Source organism: Lampetra fluviatilis, chromosome 20 (genome assembly GCF_964198595.1).
Source record: "Lampetra fluviatilis chromosome 20, kcLamFluv1.1, whole genome shotgun sequence".
NCBI lineage: Eukaryota > Metazoa > Chordata > Hyperoartia > Petromyzontiformes > Petromyzontidae > Lampetra > Lampetra fluviatilis.
The window spans coordinates 3,339,561-3,356,346 of record NC_136294.1 but is presented as its reverse complement, the minus strand read 5'-3'; the positions used below and the strand labels follow the sequence as shown (position 1 = coordinate 3,356,346).

The window sequence follows — 16,786 nt, the reverse complement described above, 5'->3', positions numbered from 1 at the left end:
ACAGTGAAAGATTTCCGTAGGTTATTCATGACAGATTAATCACACACGGACGTTGTCATTGTGTCGCGGTTACCACCTGACTTTTGCAATTCAAAAGTCGCTGGCTCGATGTCCGGGCCCGGCAGTTGAAAAAATGGACCCCATCCACCCAAACATTGAGATCACCACGGTCGCGTGTGGTGGGGTAAAATGTGGGTATTCCCACCTCTTCCCAGACGTTTGGCCAGCTATGGAAGAGTAGGCCAAAAAAACCTCCAGAGGGCGTCTCTAGGGCTCCCTGCAGTGGAGGGCCCTTCTGTCAGCAGCAGCGTGAGCAAGCAATTGCAGAGCTGCAATTTATTTTTTCATCTATTTTATACATTTTTAATGATGAGTCAAAATCAAAGTGATTTGCTGCTCAAATGAGCAGCGCTGAGCCAGTGGTGAAAATTCAAAATTTCAGGTGCGAGTCTGCCCACAGCACAATCACACTGTGGACTTCGCCACGAAGCGGTCCTCATTTAACCCACCCAGAGGGATGACGGAATGACGAGCCAACCTCCAACCGGGATTCGAACTCGCGGGGGCCTTCCGATTGCGAGCCGCTCGCTCCGCCGCTGCGCCGACCTGGGCTTCGCATTTCTCACTGGGACTTCGCTCCGGATACGTCCACTCGGGCGATTGCGGTTCATTAAAAGGGCCCTTCCTCCGTAGATCTACTCAGCTTGATGCCCCCGTCGGCTACAAATCATGCGGGTCCCCCCCCCCCCCGATGGGCGATGTAATTAGCGAGGGGCGCCGGGCGCTTCTCTCACCCGGACCTTGTAGGTGCAGGTGGCCGATTAACGCCGGCACTCGTAGTCGGGGGGGGGGGGGTGGAATTAAAGGCGGCTCAGCGAGCCCCGTACCTCGTTACTCGTGGTGGCGATTCGGGCATACGCTCACGGCAAAACGGCGCCGTAAATCATCGCCCTCCTCAGAATGCCAAGCGGAGCCGCGCATAAATACCGCGACGAGCAGCTCCCGTATGCTTTCGGTAAAAAGAAAAAAAAAACTAATAAGCTGCTGCAAGGAGATGAAAAATACTCGGGCCCGGGCGCTCGCTCTTGAAAATAAAATGTATCGTCGCGAAGCCAGTTTCAAATTGGGTAAAAGTTCCGAAGAGAATTATGCCAGCAGTAGTCGGAGCAGTAACGGTCGCTGCCTCGTTGGGAGAGTCCGCGGAGAGTGATTGAACTCTTCTGCGTGAAAACTCAATGGTGCGAGGTAAAGCATTTAGGCGATGGAAAGTTATTGGATAGAAGAATAATGTGAAGTGATTTTTTTTTTTTTGCAAGGGACGCTGATGATCATGTTGAAGGACTATCTACGTACACTGTCCAAAATATCTACTGGCGCTTAAGGGTGTTAAATAACCGTTATGTTTCGAAGGTTGGCGACATCACTTCGGCTCAGATAATTGTGTACCCGTTTCTTGGTGCGTGTTGTAAATCTCGTGTGCGGTGCTCGTGGGCGTCCGCATGCGTGTGTCCCCATGGTGGCCGCTACCAGCACTCATCGCGACAGTCCATGCAGGCAGCACAGGCGTATCTCTCTCTGTCTTTGCGAATACGTTTTACAGTATGTGCCAAAAGACTGCATGACGGCTAGCGCAGTGCACTACAATCTCGGCATACCTCGGCTCAAGAAAAATCGTCAAATATAGTTATCGGAAACTTGGCCGCCCTTAGGTGGACGCGGGCTTAAAAGTTTGCTTATTGACCTGTGTTGTCCGTTGACCTGTTCTGGGTATGATGTGAAACTGCAACCAGCAACGGTGTTACCTAAACACGCTCATGTGGACAGCAAGGTGGAACCACCTCAGTTGTCCTCGCTTAGTCGTGGCTCAAGAACCCAAGGGCGAGGTGAAGGGTAGGAGCGAGATGCGATGGGATGGAGGGAAGTGCGGGCCATGAGCTTCCTCTTGGGCAGAGACATGAAAAATAAAACCGTGCATGCACCTCCATGTGCCGAGCTTAGCCGCAGGTTGAGTGGTATTGGGTGCAGTTGTAATCTACGAGGCACCGCGGTGGCGAGATGTTATCTCCCTCGCCTGGTATGCAGGAGGTCGTGGATTCGATCCCGACCCTGACGCCTGTGTGTTTGTCGTTTGCATGTCTCTCTCCCCGTGGTCGCGTGGATTTTTCTCCGGGTCCTCCGATTTCCCCGTCCACATGTAGAAACGTACGCTTGGATTATTTGTCTGCTACTAAAAAATTGTCAGGTGATAAACCACTTCGGTGAGCTATTATTTGTGGTGAAGTCGCTTCTGAAAAAAGCGCGATATGGCTCAGTGGGCTTTCCGTTGGTAGAATAATAACAGTGTAAACAGTGTAGGCTGTGGAAAGTGGGACCAGATGGGCTAGAGCCATGAACCTGCCCTTTGCTTTGATAGCTTAACGGAAAAAAAAGATGTTATCCTCAGCAGCAACGCAAAGACAAAGGTGGCTAGGTATGACGCAGCCCCACCCAATGCCACTCCATGTGCCACTCCATGTGCCACAACCAGCCCTGCATTTTGCGATCACTCGAAGAACTGGGGCAGAAAAAAATGTATCTTTCATCTGTGATGAACGAGGTCGCGCGTGTGTGTGTGTGTGTGTTTGCGTGCGCGCAGGGCGAGAACGGACCTGCGGGCCCTCGCGGAGAAGATGGGCCAGAGGGCCCCAAGGGGCGCATTGGGCCCACAGGAGACCATGGGCCCGGGGGCCCATCTGGCGAGAAGGTGACCCGAGTCTGCTCATCGTGTTTTGCCGGCTTGCAAAAAAAACGGCATCGCCCACTCCCCCCTCTCCCCCCCCCCGTCCCCCCTCTCCCCCCCCCGTCCCCCCTCCATCACTGCTGCATTGCACAAATCAATACACTCCACTTTTATAGCTTCTCATTATATTAGCGAGGCCCTCAAAAATACCCTCACCACCGTCATCATCGACACTGCTTCCTGATAACAGGAATGTGCGCACGTGCCATGCTAACACTCAGAGCTCTGATCCGCTGTAATTAACGAAGAGGCAGCAGGTTTCTTCATGTATCATTGTGATCGGCTTCATCCATGCGAATGATTTGAACGCACTTTACTGCATACGTGGGTATTTGATCATACAGAGTGTGTGCTCTCGTCTGCGTGGAGGCTGCTTATCTGTTTGGCATTCGTTGCTACGCAGTGTGGGAAATGCATTGCAAAATATATCGGTTTTTTTTCGTATATAATAAAAGTGTTTTTCCGTCGTCGTAAATGCGGGAAGGGCCCTCATTTTACCTTGAAAGCAGCATACCATATTACATTTGATTATGCTAGCCAGTGTTTGTACTCATGTCACGCTGCTTAATTGTTGACCTGAGCATCACCAACATTATTATCATCATCACAGTGACCGCAACTGTCATTAATCTTTCTCCACTTCATCGCTCCCCCAGCAGCACCCCACTCACCTATCCCCATGCTCATCACCATCTCCGCTGCCACCTTTGTCACCACTTGCAATGTTGAAAGGCACTGCATAAATGGCTTATTTTTATCTTTAAATAACATTTGAAAATCTTCATCACAAATTGTTAAAGCGATGCGGAAAATGGTCTCCTGTCGTACCATATTGCCATTAGCTTTTAAAACGATTTCTATTATCTCATTGGCCAGAAGTTGCATTATTTTTCTTTAAGTTTGACAGCTAATTAATTACAGCTGCAAAACCTGTCTCCACGCTCCCTCCTCTGTGCTCTAATGGGACTCTTTCTCAGAGCTATAATGTCTACCGTTGCGAGATATTTCATGCGTTGTTTCCCTCGTTTTTTGTTTTTATACAATAACGCACATTGAGAAGAGCACAGGAAGAAAAAAAACCAATCCAATATTCCAGAGATTTTGTACAATTTTTATACTTAATGGTCTCTGTTTTGGGTCCATAAAAAGCCATCTGTGTTGTGAAAATGTAACAGTTATAATCATCTCCCGTGAAAAAAACCCGTTAATGTGTTGGCATAAATAAAATTATATGCTACATTAACCCGTATACATATGAGAATGGGCTAGTCAGCAACTAATATTGAATTACAATTAACATTTTCAGAGGAGACCAGGCTATTAAAGCTCCTGTCTTTATAATAATAGGGCTTTCCTTCTTGTGTGTGCTGGTAATATAACATTTTTAAAACATCCTAACCTTGTCGGGATCAAGAGATGTATTTCAATTTGCTGCAGATGCCATAAACTCTCAAAATTAATAAAAAAAAAACAGATGTTTCACCCATTATCTACTGCTGGATGAACCCCCCCCCCACCCCCCCCCCCTCTTCATACCATAAGTCATGGGGGAGGGAATTGTTTGACCATACTTCAGTGTCAGTTCGGCCTGGCGAGGTGCTGCCCCCACGGTTGTGAAAGTAAGAAAGGCCTTTGCTGAATATAATCACCCACAACTGCCAAAAAATACAGATGGTCCTATATACACCTGGGGATGGAATGCCATGACCTCCACCTGACCTCGCCACCGAGCTGCCGCTCACTGCTGGGTTCAGTACCAGGGTTCACACACCATTAGCTCTCACTGTTGAGCTGGCCATTACGTAACATGTTTAGGCACGCATTGTTTAATTTATTTATTTCCTTTCTAAGTTCACGGCAAATACCATCTGAAACGAAATAGTGGAAACGCGCATCAAAGCACGTGAAGGCTTTCGATTTAAAGCTTTCGTGACTGCAGGGATTCATCTTCTTGGTTCTTTCGGCAGAGTCACGTAGAAGGGAAGTAATACAATAATAAAAATAAAACACAATAAAATAATTCTCACGACGTTTCGGCCACAACGCAAGCAGCCGTCTTCAGGTCTTCAGGTGAAAACCAGGTCCGTCGAGGCGACAGACTCTGTCGCCTCGACGGACCTGGTTTTCACCTGAAAACGGCTGCTTGCGTTGTGACCGAAACGTCGTGAGAATTATTTTATTGTGTTTTATGTTTATTCTTTTATTACTTCCCTTCTACGTGACTTTACCGAAAGAACCAAGAACACGTGAAGGCTCTCGCAACTGACTGAGCGCGCGAGTCACCGATGGGGATTCTTGTGGTGCTTTAGAATGGCTGGAACTTGGTGTAAATGATAGATTCCGACAAAAGCTTCATCATTATCATCAGCCGAGTTCTTCCTACTGCTGGACCAATGCCTCTCAAAGCCATGGTCATCTATCACTCTTTTGTGTACGCGCGATCCGTTGTCATCACTCCGTCTCCGTGGTGGGCAAATCCTCTGGGGAATGTTCACTCCTCTGACCGCCACTGCGCATCATCCCTTCCCGTGATCTGCCCTACGCAAGCCAGTTCACCTCTGTTGTCCGTTTTCATCGTGCCTTTCGCTTGCGTGGGATTTTGACTGCACACCTTGAGAACTCACATTCGTTTTCTTTATGTGAGCCCCAAAATGAGGTTCGCAGCACCATGTATCCTCGAGATTATCTAAGGCTCCTCCTCATGGGCAATAATACCTGGGTGCCGTTGTTCCTGGCAGTTATATGGAATGCTTCTGCCTCGTCTCAAACGCCCCCATAGAACCAGGGCAGCGAGCGTGCTACCACTGGGCCATGTCCACCGGCCCATGCCCGTGTGTCCACGTGACCCCTATGGCGCCCGTGTGTCCACGTGATCCACGTGGTGGCCATACCCGTGTGACCCAAGAGGGCGACTGGTTTCACTCGTAGGGCAAATTCAGCCTCAAGTTTTTGTATTGTTTAAGTCTCACGCTCAGCACTTTCAAAAAATATACGGTATATGATCCGAACAATCAACTAAAAAAAGTAATTTACTCCCCTGTTGAGCATCATACAAAAAAACCCAGTGTAAAGAAAGCAAAGGTCACTACGAGTAACGTGTACGCAGTGTTATTCTATCACCTCTTGTCACCATGTCTTTGCGCCCTTCTTCTAGGCATATGTCCCATGCATGTTCACGTACTCTGGCCTCTAAACCTAATAATTCATCTATTAAATGTCTAATTTACAGCTCAGTTGTTGCTGCCTCCCCTCTGATGTATGACGCTAGGGATAGGTGGGATATAATCATTCTCTTACCGAATAATATTTCATTTATTGTACTTGTAATTTACAGCTCACTCAAGCTAAATATGTGCCGCCGCATTTCATCATGTATAGGCGGAATAGGCAGTGCTTCACTTGGGTTACGTAATGCACAGTGCTGAACAGGTTGATTCGTGTGTGGTATGGGTGTGTATGTGTGTGTGCATCCATCGTGTGCCATGCTGGCTTTCATAGGTGCTCACTGACAGCACTTGCCCCAACAGCCTGTGAAGGTTATACGGGGGATCTTTGCATCCACTGATATGTTTTCTTTGTTCATCAGGGTAAGCTTGGAGTACCCGGTTTACCAGGCTATCCTGGCAGGCAAGGTCCAAAGGTATTGAAATCAATATTAATTATGTCTTTACATACACACACTCACACAGTGCGTACATATACTGAACACGTCGAAAGAACAGTTTGACATTAGCCGATTACTTATTTTGTTGGTTAATGTCTCTGGATATGTGGTCAATATGCATGTAAACCATTGATTTTATTCTGTATAATATACGTTTTCATTGCAAACAAAATGTAATTAAATGTTTGCATTTGTTCCAGCTAACATTTTAAAAGTCAATAACGTATCTTCCTTTCATTTGTTTAATCTTTGCTTGCAATCGATGTAAAGTAAGATGCATACCAAAGCCGTGGCGATGAAATCCCTGCCCCAATAAAAATTGTCCCTTAAAACAATGCCAAAATGAGCAGCTCAAAAGACTCTCCAGTGCTTTCGGCTTGTACCACGTGTCGTTCGGCACGATGTCCGACGTTTCGCTACACGTGCTCTGCTGGTTCCTGAAGAAGCTTCCCAACACTTCGAGGGAAACGTTGGACATTTCCGCCGGACAACACGCGGCACAAGCCGAAAACACATGGGTTTTGGAGAGCCGTACGGCACAACTACGACAATTTGCTCTAAAATAAATTGTCGGTGTCTGCTGCATTGCTCGTAAAGGATTTACAACGTGTCTAAATCAACGAGAAACCTTTCGCCGATGTTCAATTTTCTGAAAAATGTGATGTTTGTTTTGGTCAGGGCTCCACCGGTTTCCCAGGATTCCCTGGGGCGAACGGAGAGAAGGGTGCCAGGGTAAGAGATGTCAAAAGCAATCATGTGCCTCGCCCGGTCGTATCACTGCTGGCTGATTGTCAAACATACGCGACCAACATTGCACTTACAGAAGACTAATCACTTTAAAGCCATAGAACATGCCGCATTAAGTCCTGTACACACATTCAGCAGAGTCGTAATGGATTAGCCAAAGTCTTACCACGGCATGTAAGCAATTTTGCGTGCAGTGCCATTGTATATTTATGTGACCTTCAATCTCCGATGGAATCAATCAATCATTACTGGGACTTTGTATGAAAATGCTGCCATCATTTCAATCATAAGACGAAGTGAAATGTGAACAATAGCATGCTCGTAAATCTTTGATTTGTCCTTTAGGACATGAAGATTCGGGCTGTCTATTGAATACAACTTTCTCGGCAGTAACTAAAGGCCTATAAATTTAGAAAAAGCAGTGAGGATCCCGATGTTTATATATTTGTACCCGACGTCTATTGATTTATTAGCCTCTGTGTTGGCATTGACAGACCCCCCCCTCTAAAAGTAGGAGTCAGCATAAGGAAGCAAACGGCACACTTTTAAATTGAGCATTTCAACCGCTGGATGTGCAACGCTTCATGAAGAATGCTTAACAATAAACAACGCTTCATAAATAATACTCCATAAACAACGTTCAATAATTCTAGATTTGAAGCTTTTGTGACTGCAAGGATTAATATTCTTGCGTTTTTTCGGTAAAGTCACGTAGGCAAAAAATTCAATTAATAAAAGTAAAATATTTTTATTTAACTTTTATTAATTTTAATTTTTTTTAAGTTAAATATTTTTTATTTTACTTTTATTAATTTTAATTGTTTTAACCTACGTGACTTTACCGAAAAAAACCTCAAGAATAACGTTCAATAATAAACAGCGGGCAGCCCTGCTCTGCGTGCGTTCTCGGTGGGCAGAGTTGAACTCCTGGGTCCCGTTGCTGCTCGTCAAAACGTTGCCGCCAGTCTAAATGGAGTCAGATTTTTTAAAATGTTATTTTAGTTCATTCACGGTCTTAGTCTCGTCGACTTCAAATACAACCAGCCGATGAATTTGTCAAGGCATAGTCTGTCATTTTCTAAGTGTAGTCGACAACAGGAGCATTGAATTTAGTCATTCTTATTTTCAAGTGATGGCAGGGAAATTCACCACACCCAGCCTTATCAGGTCAGCCAATCCGTGAACTCAGTAAGCTTAGTAAGTAATTTTATATTCGGCATAGGGTGCTCTTTTCGAATCCCCCGGGCTCTGTATACCCAGCAGTATATATTGGTACAGCACAATAGGTCAGTGGGCAGGTCGCATATGGTGGGGGAAAGTGTGGGGATTATGAGTAACTTTTGGGAGGCATGGAATAGTAGGTGATCTATCTGCTAGAGGTTCTCTCCAGAGCTCCCTCTACTGGAGGCCCTTTGACCAGCAGTGGCTCTTCTACCAGCAGTGACTTCAGAAAAAATTGCAGGGGCTGCACCTGTACACTTTCATGTTGATGGCTTGGCGGGCGATTTAAGAAACGTGTCCATCGTTTCAGCTCGCGTGCCAGGAAATCAAATCGAACTGGCAACCTTAGTCCAGTCTGCTAAGCGTGACGCCAAGGCAGGCAGCATCTTATACCGCAAAGCCCCCTTTAAGTCCAAAAACATAATTTTATTGTGAGATGGAATAACCCCTTCAGGTTGTGATGGAATTACATTCAACAGTTGTGACTTTTCCAATGTCCCGGTTTGCCAACGTAGGATTTACAAGGCATCAAAGAGTTTTTTTAAATAAAAAAAATCCCATTGGGTGTTGTGGACTATGCATATGAAAAACGGGCCACTGTGCTGGAAGCCATCCTAGCGTGAAGGTCGACCAGCACTTGGTTGAAGCTGTCTGAACCATCGTCTTGGTATGTCTGGTCTGTTGGGAAATCTTCTGCCAGCGCACGTGATGGCATTAGCTGAGTTATTATTGAGAGGAGTCTGGTAAGCCTCTGAGAATTTACAAGGTACGGAAGGTGGCTTCGTTCTGAATTTAAATCCGGTCAAAACTTTCACAAGCTGTTCCGTACCTGCTGAGGAATATGTTTTTGGTATTTGAGCATTATAATGTTTTAGTTACAAACATTTTTTTAGCGATACTACGTGTGTGTATTTATATATATATATTACATTCATAATAGAGGTTTTTTAGGTTAGATTGCGTAAATATATAAATGTGTCGTTAAAACCCGCCACCACCCGACACAGCCAACTAGTAAGGATTGTCACGTAAACAGAATGTGGCCAATTCGTCACTAGTACAGCACTAGTGTGTAGTGTATAGTGTAGAGTAGTGTAGTGTATAGTGTAGTATACTAGTAGAGCACACCGGTGTGTTGGAGAGCCAAGCCACAACATTTACTATTTGAGTACGACGTTTCGCCAGTAATTACAACGATCTTCATCAGGCGACAGCCAGATTTGTGGATAAGTCCTCCTGTTTTGTTTCTTATTAGAGGCATAGATGTGGTGACCACGCTTCTGTGCTTTTCCGCAACGTGAGGGGTGGGATTACTGAGGCAACGTGCATTATGCAGGCCCTTTGATCTTGTCCTTCCTGTCTATTGTGTGTATTAAAATAGCCGTACCAACGGTAATCCCTATTGGAGTATGCTTCCCTTTATAGGCATGCATTTAAATAATGTATTATTTGGTGATTCGCTTCCATGCACCACTAAGGCAGTAGCTACCTGAACGGTTAATTTTTTTCTTTCAATTTCGATAGATTATCTAATTAGTCTTGGCCAGTAGTAGCTAGTTTTGCACAGAACTTCAACATTATCAAAGTAAATTGAGTGTCCTTGTTGGCACGTGTGTTCTGCTACTGCTGACAGTTGTACTTGGGATAACTTAATATTTCTCTTATGTTCTTTTAGTCTCACGCAGATCATTCGTCCTATTTGCCCAACATAACATTTAGCACACGTGCAGTTAATCCTGTACACACCTTCTGTTGATCGCTTCGGTAATACATATTTTGTACTAGATATTGATTTCTGTATTTTATGTACCGTGCCAAATCTGACTCGGATGTTTTGTTTTTCCAAACATCTGGCTAGTTTAACAGTTACTCCCGCAATGTACGGTATTTTGATCGTTTAAAATGTTGACACATTTATATATTTACGCGATCTAACCCAAAAAAACTCTATTATGGATGATATTGGTCGCGAAAGCCTACTTGTTAAACTGACTAACCCATATATTACATGTGTCTTCTGTACTAATAAATGTAATATTATTTTCATATAGGGCCCAGCAGGAAAACCAGGACTGGGTGGACAACGAGGACCTGGAGTAAGTTGAATTTAACATTCTCATTATCAATATTATTGATGATGAATCTACTGCTGGATGAAGGCCTCTCCAAGCCTCAACCAATTTGGCTTTTTACAGCTCTTTGATTATACATACATAGCTCGTTCTCTCTCTCAGACAGCTATACAGCACAACGACTACAACCACGAAAAATATGCATAGTAGTCTGCGTATATATATATACTTATATACAGTTACCAGTGGCCGAAATGTTAATGTGAAAGTGCCGGTATGAAACCAATTCGTCCTGCAGCCCTCTGCAGAAACATCCTAGAGCGGGAAGAGCAGCTGTGCTGGCATGTGTCCGGTGTTCGGAAAAGTGCTGATGTGGCGTAATGTCGTACACTGGCTCATTTTGACTCTTGTAACGTATTAAATTACCGCAATTCCGTATTCGTATACCCGATAATACAAGGCATTATTATAACCCTTTTTTCGATCCACTGCTGGGGGCTGTTTGACCATACTTCACCATGCTGGTCATTGTGGATGAGTGAAAGGGGTTGGGCGATCCACAAATGTGAGCCTTGGCTGGGAATTGAAATCAGGCTTTTCAGGTCCATAGCACAGACCGCTTACCCACTGCACGACCACTCTACCGCATCATATTGTTTATATATTTGAATGTGTTTCATAAATTACCCGCAAGCTTATTGACATTTGCGTTTTATAAAGAAATGGCAGCGCGTGCGTAAACCGTGACTGCATATCAATCCTGACGAATACATTTGGCCAAAACAAAAAAAAATGTGAAATTAGAAACTATTCTGGGTGAGAAAAATAATGTGTCTGCTCGAGCCGATAAGGTCACTATGGTCACTTGTATTATTTTGTTATACACACTATTGCACCGATATTATTAATCAGATACGCAGCAGAATTAATGTGCATTGTCCAGAGATACGTTTTTTTTTTATTAATTTGCACAGCAGTTTACATCATTTTCCCGTGGTATCTGTTGAATGGGGGTATCATTCCTGTTTCCCAATGCAGCACGCTAGCAAAGTCTCAGTGTTGGAGATAACCTGCTATTAAAATAAAACTCCGACGGTGTTGCGCGAGCCTCGGTGGGAACGGTGCTTTGTCTTTTGAACCCTGATTTTGAGACGATTTTTCTTTTTCAAGGGACCCAGGGGTGAGAGAGGACAACGAGGACCGACGGGGAAGGCCGGCCCCAAGGTTAGAAGAGAAGACGTCACCGCGTATAAAAGCGTCCCCCACATCTCCTTAAACGCGAGCAAAGCTTGGAACCATCGTCACCCAAATATGCCCCTCGGCTAATGGGATCCCTCCATTTGCTTTACGTGTGCTGTGTTGAAACGTGCGTACGTTTAACTTTTTTGACACCGTGCGTATCCAACCGTGCTAATCGGAGGTGCGGGGTAAGGACAACAAACTCAACACAAAAATCAGTCCGAAAAAATGCATATATAAGCAAACCTCTTTTCCCATTTCTTAACATGTAAATAAAAAAAATGAGCTCTCATCCATCAGCCCAGTGGCTTTCCAGATCAGTATTATCCAGTAGCATTTGTTTAAGTTTCGACCTACTGTTTTTACCCATAATGCTCGACAACGATGCATGAATCCCAGCAGCATGTGTTTAAAAAAGTCTGACTCATGGAGAAAGCACAGGCTTTGCCATTTCTGGCAATAATGCCGGTGTCCAAACACCGAAAAGACACCTATTGCAAGCAATCAAGTCTGCACTTCCGATTAGCACGGTTGGCTACGTACGGCGCAAAAGAAGTTCTACGTGCATACACACATTAACGTGCTTGTGGTAAAACATGCGAACAAAATGTGCTTTGATAATGTATGCATTGTCCCTGAAACCGATAGGGCTACACCAGAGACAGCCTCCTTGACTGTATGGCCTTGTCTCACCAGTGTTAGACCGGACAACGTCAAAATACTTCAATATTTGCGTTGACTTCAAGCACGAAAATAAAATCACATTACGCAGGATTTTTTTTTTACTGAACATCGATACATTCCAATGCTACGGACATCTCTCTGTAGCAGGGCTGGTCCGGTAGGCAATGTGGCCTAATGTGTAAATAATGACGGTCACTAGAAGCCACCTCGGCTGTGTTTCTTCCATGAGCCATTCGCTAACACGGGGTGATACTCTGCTCTGCGAGAGTTACAGATGCCTCCTTTGTCTTGTGACATGACTCCGATGGCTCGATCGAAATACATTCGGGAAAAAGGCCAAAACAAATATATATTTAATATTCTGGTTGTGAGTAGGGCACTCTGGAAACCCACTAACCACCTGGATACTTTAAGGATGCTGTAATATGCTAAAATGCAAAGTTAGATACTTTCGAGCGCTTTGTTATGATTGGCGTGCTAATTTGACATGCAGTTAAATATTTGCGAATGCATGGTGGCAAACGTGGGGAATGAACACGCCGTTGCGTTGACGCCGTCAGTTACGTAATTGTTAAATGACTGGTCGTAAATTGGGAAAGTGTCAGCTCAAATATCACTGCACAGGCTAAATTGAGTCGTGGGATTGCAAATGTTCTAAATGTGTGCGTATGCTCTGCAGCGTCCTGTTATCTTTTCATGCAAAGATTGATTTCTATATATACATCAGTTTGGTTTCTGTGGTAAGGATTTGAAATCAAATGATAGCAAATTGAATTAGTTGAATTTTCATTGCCTGAGATGATGATGCTGTACTTGCCCTTCTACAGTGTTAAAAGTAGGCATTCGATTCGACCGTGCAGTATATTTCCTCGTCTCAGTCTGCGAACGTTACTTTCATTCTGTGGTTACGCGGTTCTTTTAGATTTCGTTTTCTTTTTGTCCCCCTGTACGTGTCATACATACAAAGTTTCGTCGTTTTATATTACTGATTTTATTATTATGTTCACAAAATGCACTCTCATATCGCTACACACATGATTGTGCATTTCGATCTGGAGTAATACAAATGGGCCCATGTTCAATAAGCGCGATGCCATCGGCGTAAAAGGCATTTTTTTTTTCTGTCTGCCTTCATTTCTTTAAGCGAGGCATTACGAAATTGAGGTGGCACACAAAAAAGCCATAATACCGCTTTCCCAACTGCCGTGACGCTGAAGGTGGGACAATACTCCGCTCACGATTTTCAGGGTTCAATTTAATTAAATGTGAGTTACCAAAAGCGTGTGCCTTAGATGTTTTTTTTCTTACTTTACTTATTTGTCTTGCTACACAGGGCAGCTCTGGTGGAGATGGACCACCAGGACCACCTGGGGAGAGGGTAAGAACAGTCTGACACCACTTTATTCGAGAGAGGTAGCAATTTGCTACAAATCGCTTGTGTCGGCATTATCGTAGCCACGGAGACAGTGAGAAAGGGAATCCACACTTTCATTTTAAGTCAACAAAATTTTTTTTGCGCGCTCATAAGAATTTATTGTGAGCAAAACTCAATAACCATGTCCACTTTACTGGCAGAAAGAATTGAAGTAAAAAAAACAGAGAACCAAGCAACATTGTGGCTCGTAGACGTTTTTTGTGGAGGTTTTTTTTATATCTGACACTAACCATTAATGTTGCTGTGAATGCTTGTTCAGTCAAATATGGCAGATGGGCAGGCTTGCAATTGCTTGCTCACTCCATTGATGGAGGAAGGGCCTCGATTACAGAGAGTTCGAGAAAGCCCCTCTAATAAGAGGGAATTTTTGTACTAATATTTAACACTCTTTGTTCAGTAACTGTGTTACACGCGTTCATATTTAGCTCTTGGTGACCATAAAAAAATAATCACATGCAGCAGAGTAGATAGAGAATACGTGGATATTTATATATGTATTGCCCTGTAATTAATTTTCAGTGCAAATTATGTTGTGTACATTGGCAGCAATATTTTGATTGGTGTGCATGCGAAGTTGTGGCATCTGCTTTGATGCGATCACAGGGGTTAGTCGAGACGCAACAGTGCTGAGGATTCGCATCTGGCTTCTTGTTTTGTGGTACATAAGTTGTGAAAAGTATATGCGGTTTTATATCTTTCACAACAACAAAAGATAAATGATGTCTACTTAGCCGAGCCCCATGAATTTCGTGATGGCACGGCACTAAAAATAGTTGTTTCATAACTTTATAAAGCATATCAATATGAACGAGCAGATGACAAAGCTCTCGCAAGTTTTGTGGGACTTGATCTGGAATTAATGTTTGAATTAATGTCAGGCTTTGCCATTCGCAATGAAACATGCAATAGAAATTTTAAAACCATTTAAGTAGCATTTTGTGCTTGCAGTTGTAAAAGTGTTTTATTTCTGAATTTGTGACCCACACTGTCGAGTCATTTACGATTCTGACACATTGCGACAGCGTCACCCCCTTGTGCCATTGCATTTGGGGCGTGAAATTTATATCTGTTCCGCTCTGACGGACTCTCGGGGTCTTATCGGCCCCGAAAAATAGGCGGGAGCCCATTAAATCGAAATTTCAGTTTTTTTTTTATAAAATGGAGCAGGTAGAGAAGTATGAAAATAAAATAAAATCAAGATTCATTTCTGGAAGTTGAACTCCACCGAAGCAGTGAATGTTTTTGGCTGGCAGAATTTTCCATTTAGATAATAAAGTGGCACGCCAAAACATGATTAATATTTTGAGTGCCGGTTGACTTGATTCCAGAGCCCGGTTTAATTCGCCGAATCCCTTTATGTAAATTCACAGAGTGATTTTGCACGTAGAAATCTGCTTGGCAGACGTGATACATCACAGGTGCACCAAATATTGATGAATTCCCACCCCACAGCTACGCTGGCTTTAGAATGCCAATACGCTCTTCGTTAACGGATGAAATGAATATAATTTTCCTTGTTCTTTCGGTAAAGTCACGTAGAAGGGAAGTAATAAAATAATAAAAATAAAACATAATAAAACAATTCTCACGACGTTTCGGCCACAACGCAAGCAGCCGTCCTCAGGCGAAGAATGAGACATTATCAAGCTAGGAGCTTATATAGGTGTAGCGAGGAGGAGCGCCTTAACAAAAGAATGTGCATATGAAGAGGAATTTAGCATACCAATGGGCAATGCGTAGGAGGGGGGGCGGAGGGGTTTCGAAGTCCCATTATGCCCATGCATTATGCAGGATCAACAGCACCACCTTGTTCGTTTATGTGTGGACTATTCACGTAAAATATTTATGCACACTTCGATTTGCTTTTCTTTTATTTGTTGTCTGTCGCATATATATATATAAAACATTCCTTGAATATGTTCTAATAACTTTATTTGTTCTTGCACAACCACCTCTTAAAATTGTTTACTTCATTCATGGTCCTATCTACCAACTCGCTGTGCAATTAAGGTGCACCTCTGTTATACTTGATTAAAAACTTGTGTTTTTATGACTTTTACAAAATATATTTTGCATGAAGGAATATATTGATAGCTACCGGTGTGGATGTTTGATGTCGGATGATTATTTTTTATGCCATATAGGGTTTACAAGGAGTTCAAGGACCTAATGGATTCCTTGGACCTAAAGGACCAGCCGTGAGTAGCGTTTTCTCCTAGCATTGTGCGTTGGTACAAAAATGACAATTCAAATTCCACCAAATGAAAGCCTTCCAGAGAATCCCAAAGACTTCTTTAAAAACAAAACAACACAAACCAAGTGCAGGCAACAAACAAGCAAGTCGTGGGCAGAATCAGAGGCAAACAAATCAAGGCTGCCTTGACGACAGGTCAAGAAACTACAATATTACACAGACGTGGCCAATGTGAACGGTGGCCAGCTGCAACAGACTGGGAAGGAGGGCGCCACTGGAAGGTGCTGGAGGAAGAGGAGAAGCCTGCAATCTAACTGGATGTCGGACATCAAATGCCGGACGCGATGGAAGCCGTCTCGGTTATAAAACTAAAACATTTTTTTTTATTTTACCATGTACGTCCACTGAGCTGTATCGCTCTTGTTTTAGAAGTAACCTGGCCACAAATGATAGCTCAACGAAGTGGCTTATCACGTGCAAATGTATTGCAGCCAAATACTCTGAAAGCATGTTTGTAAATGCAAAGGGACAAACCGTAGGACCCGAATAAAAATCTACACCACAACTGGAAAAGAGAGAGAGACATGCAAACTCCAAATATACAGGCGTCATGGTCGGGATCAACACCATGGCCTCCTGCATACCAGGCGAGGGAGTAAACATCTCGCCACAGTGGTGATGCGCAGAGAGAAGTGGAAAGAGCGCCGCAGGGACAGATACTGGTGAAGGAAACTGCCGTGGCCAAGGGACT

At 43.9% G+C, this 16,786-nt stretch overlaps 1 protein-coding gene across 2 annotated transcripts in view; it reads left to right on the top strand.

Moving 5' to 3' along the window:
* Positions 1-16,786, top strand: part of LOC144937854 (collagen alpha-1(XI) chain-like) — a 165,442-nt gene that overhangs the window by 87,208 nt on the left and 61,448 nt on the right. For both annotated transcript variants that reach the window (XM_078865375.1, XM_078865374.1), the window contains 7 exons: positions 2,636-2,743; positions 6,366-6,419; positions 7,122-7,175; positions 10,463-10,507; positions 11,654-11,707; positions 13,740-13,784; positions 15,986-16,039. In XM_078865375.1, the coding sequence (XP_078721501.1) occupies positions 2,636-2,743; positions 6,366-6,419; positions 7,122-7,175; positions 10,463-10,507; positions 11,654-11,707; positions 13,740-13,784; positions 15,986-16,039 (414 nt within the window). The remainder of the gene's footprint in view (positions 1-2,635; positions 2,744-6,365; positions 6,420-7,121; positions 7,176-10,462; positions 10,508-11,653; positions 11,708-13,739; positions 13,785-15,985; positions 16,040-16,786) is intronic.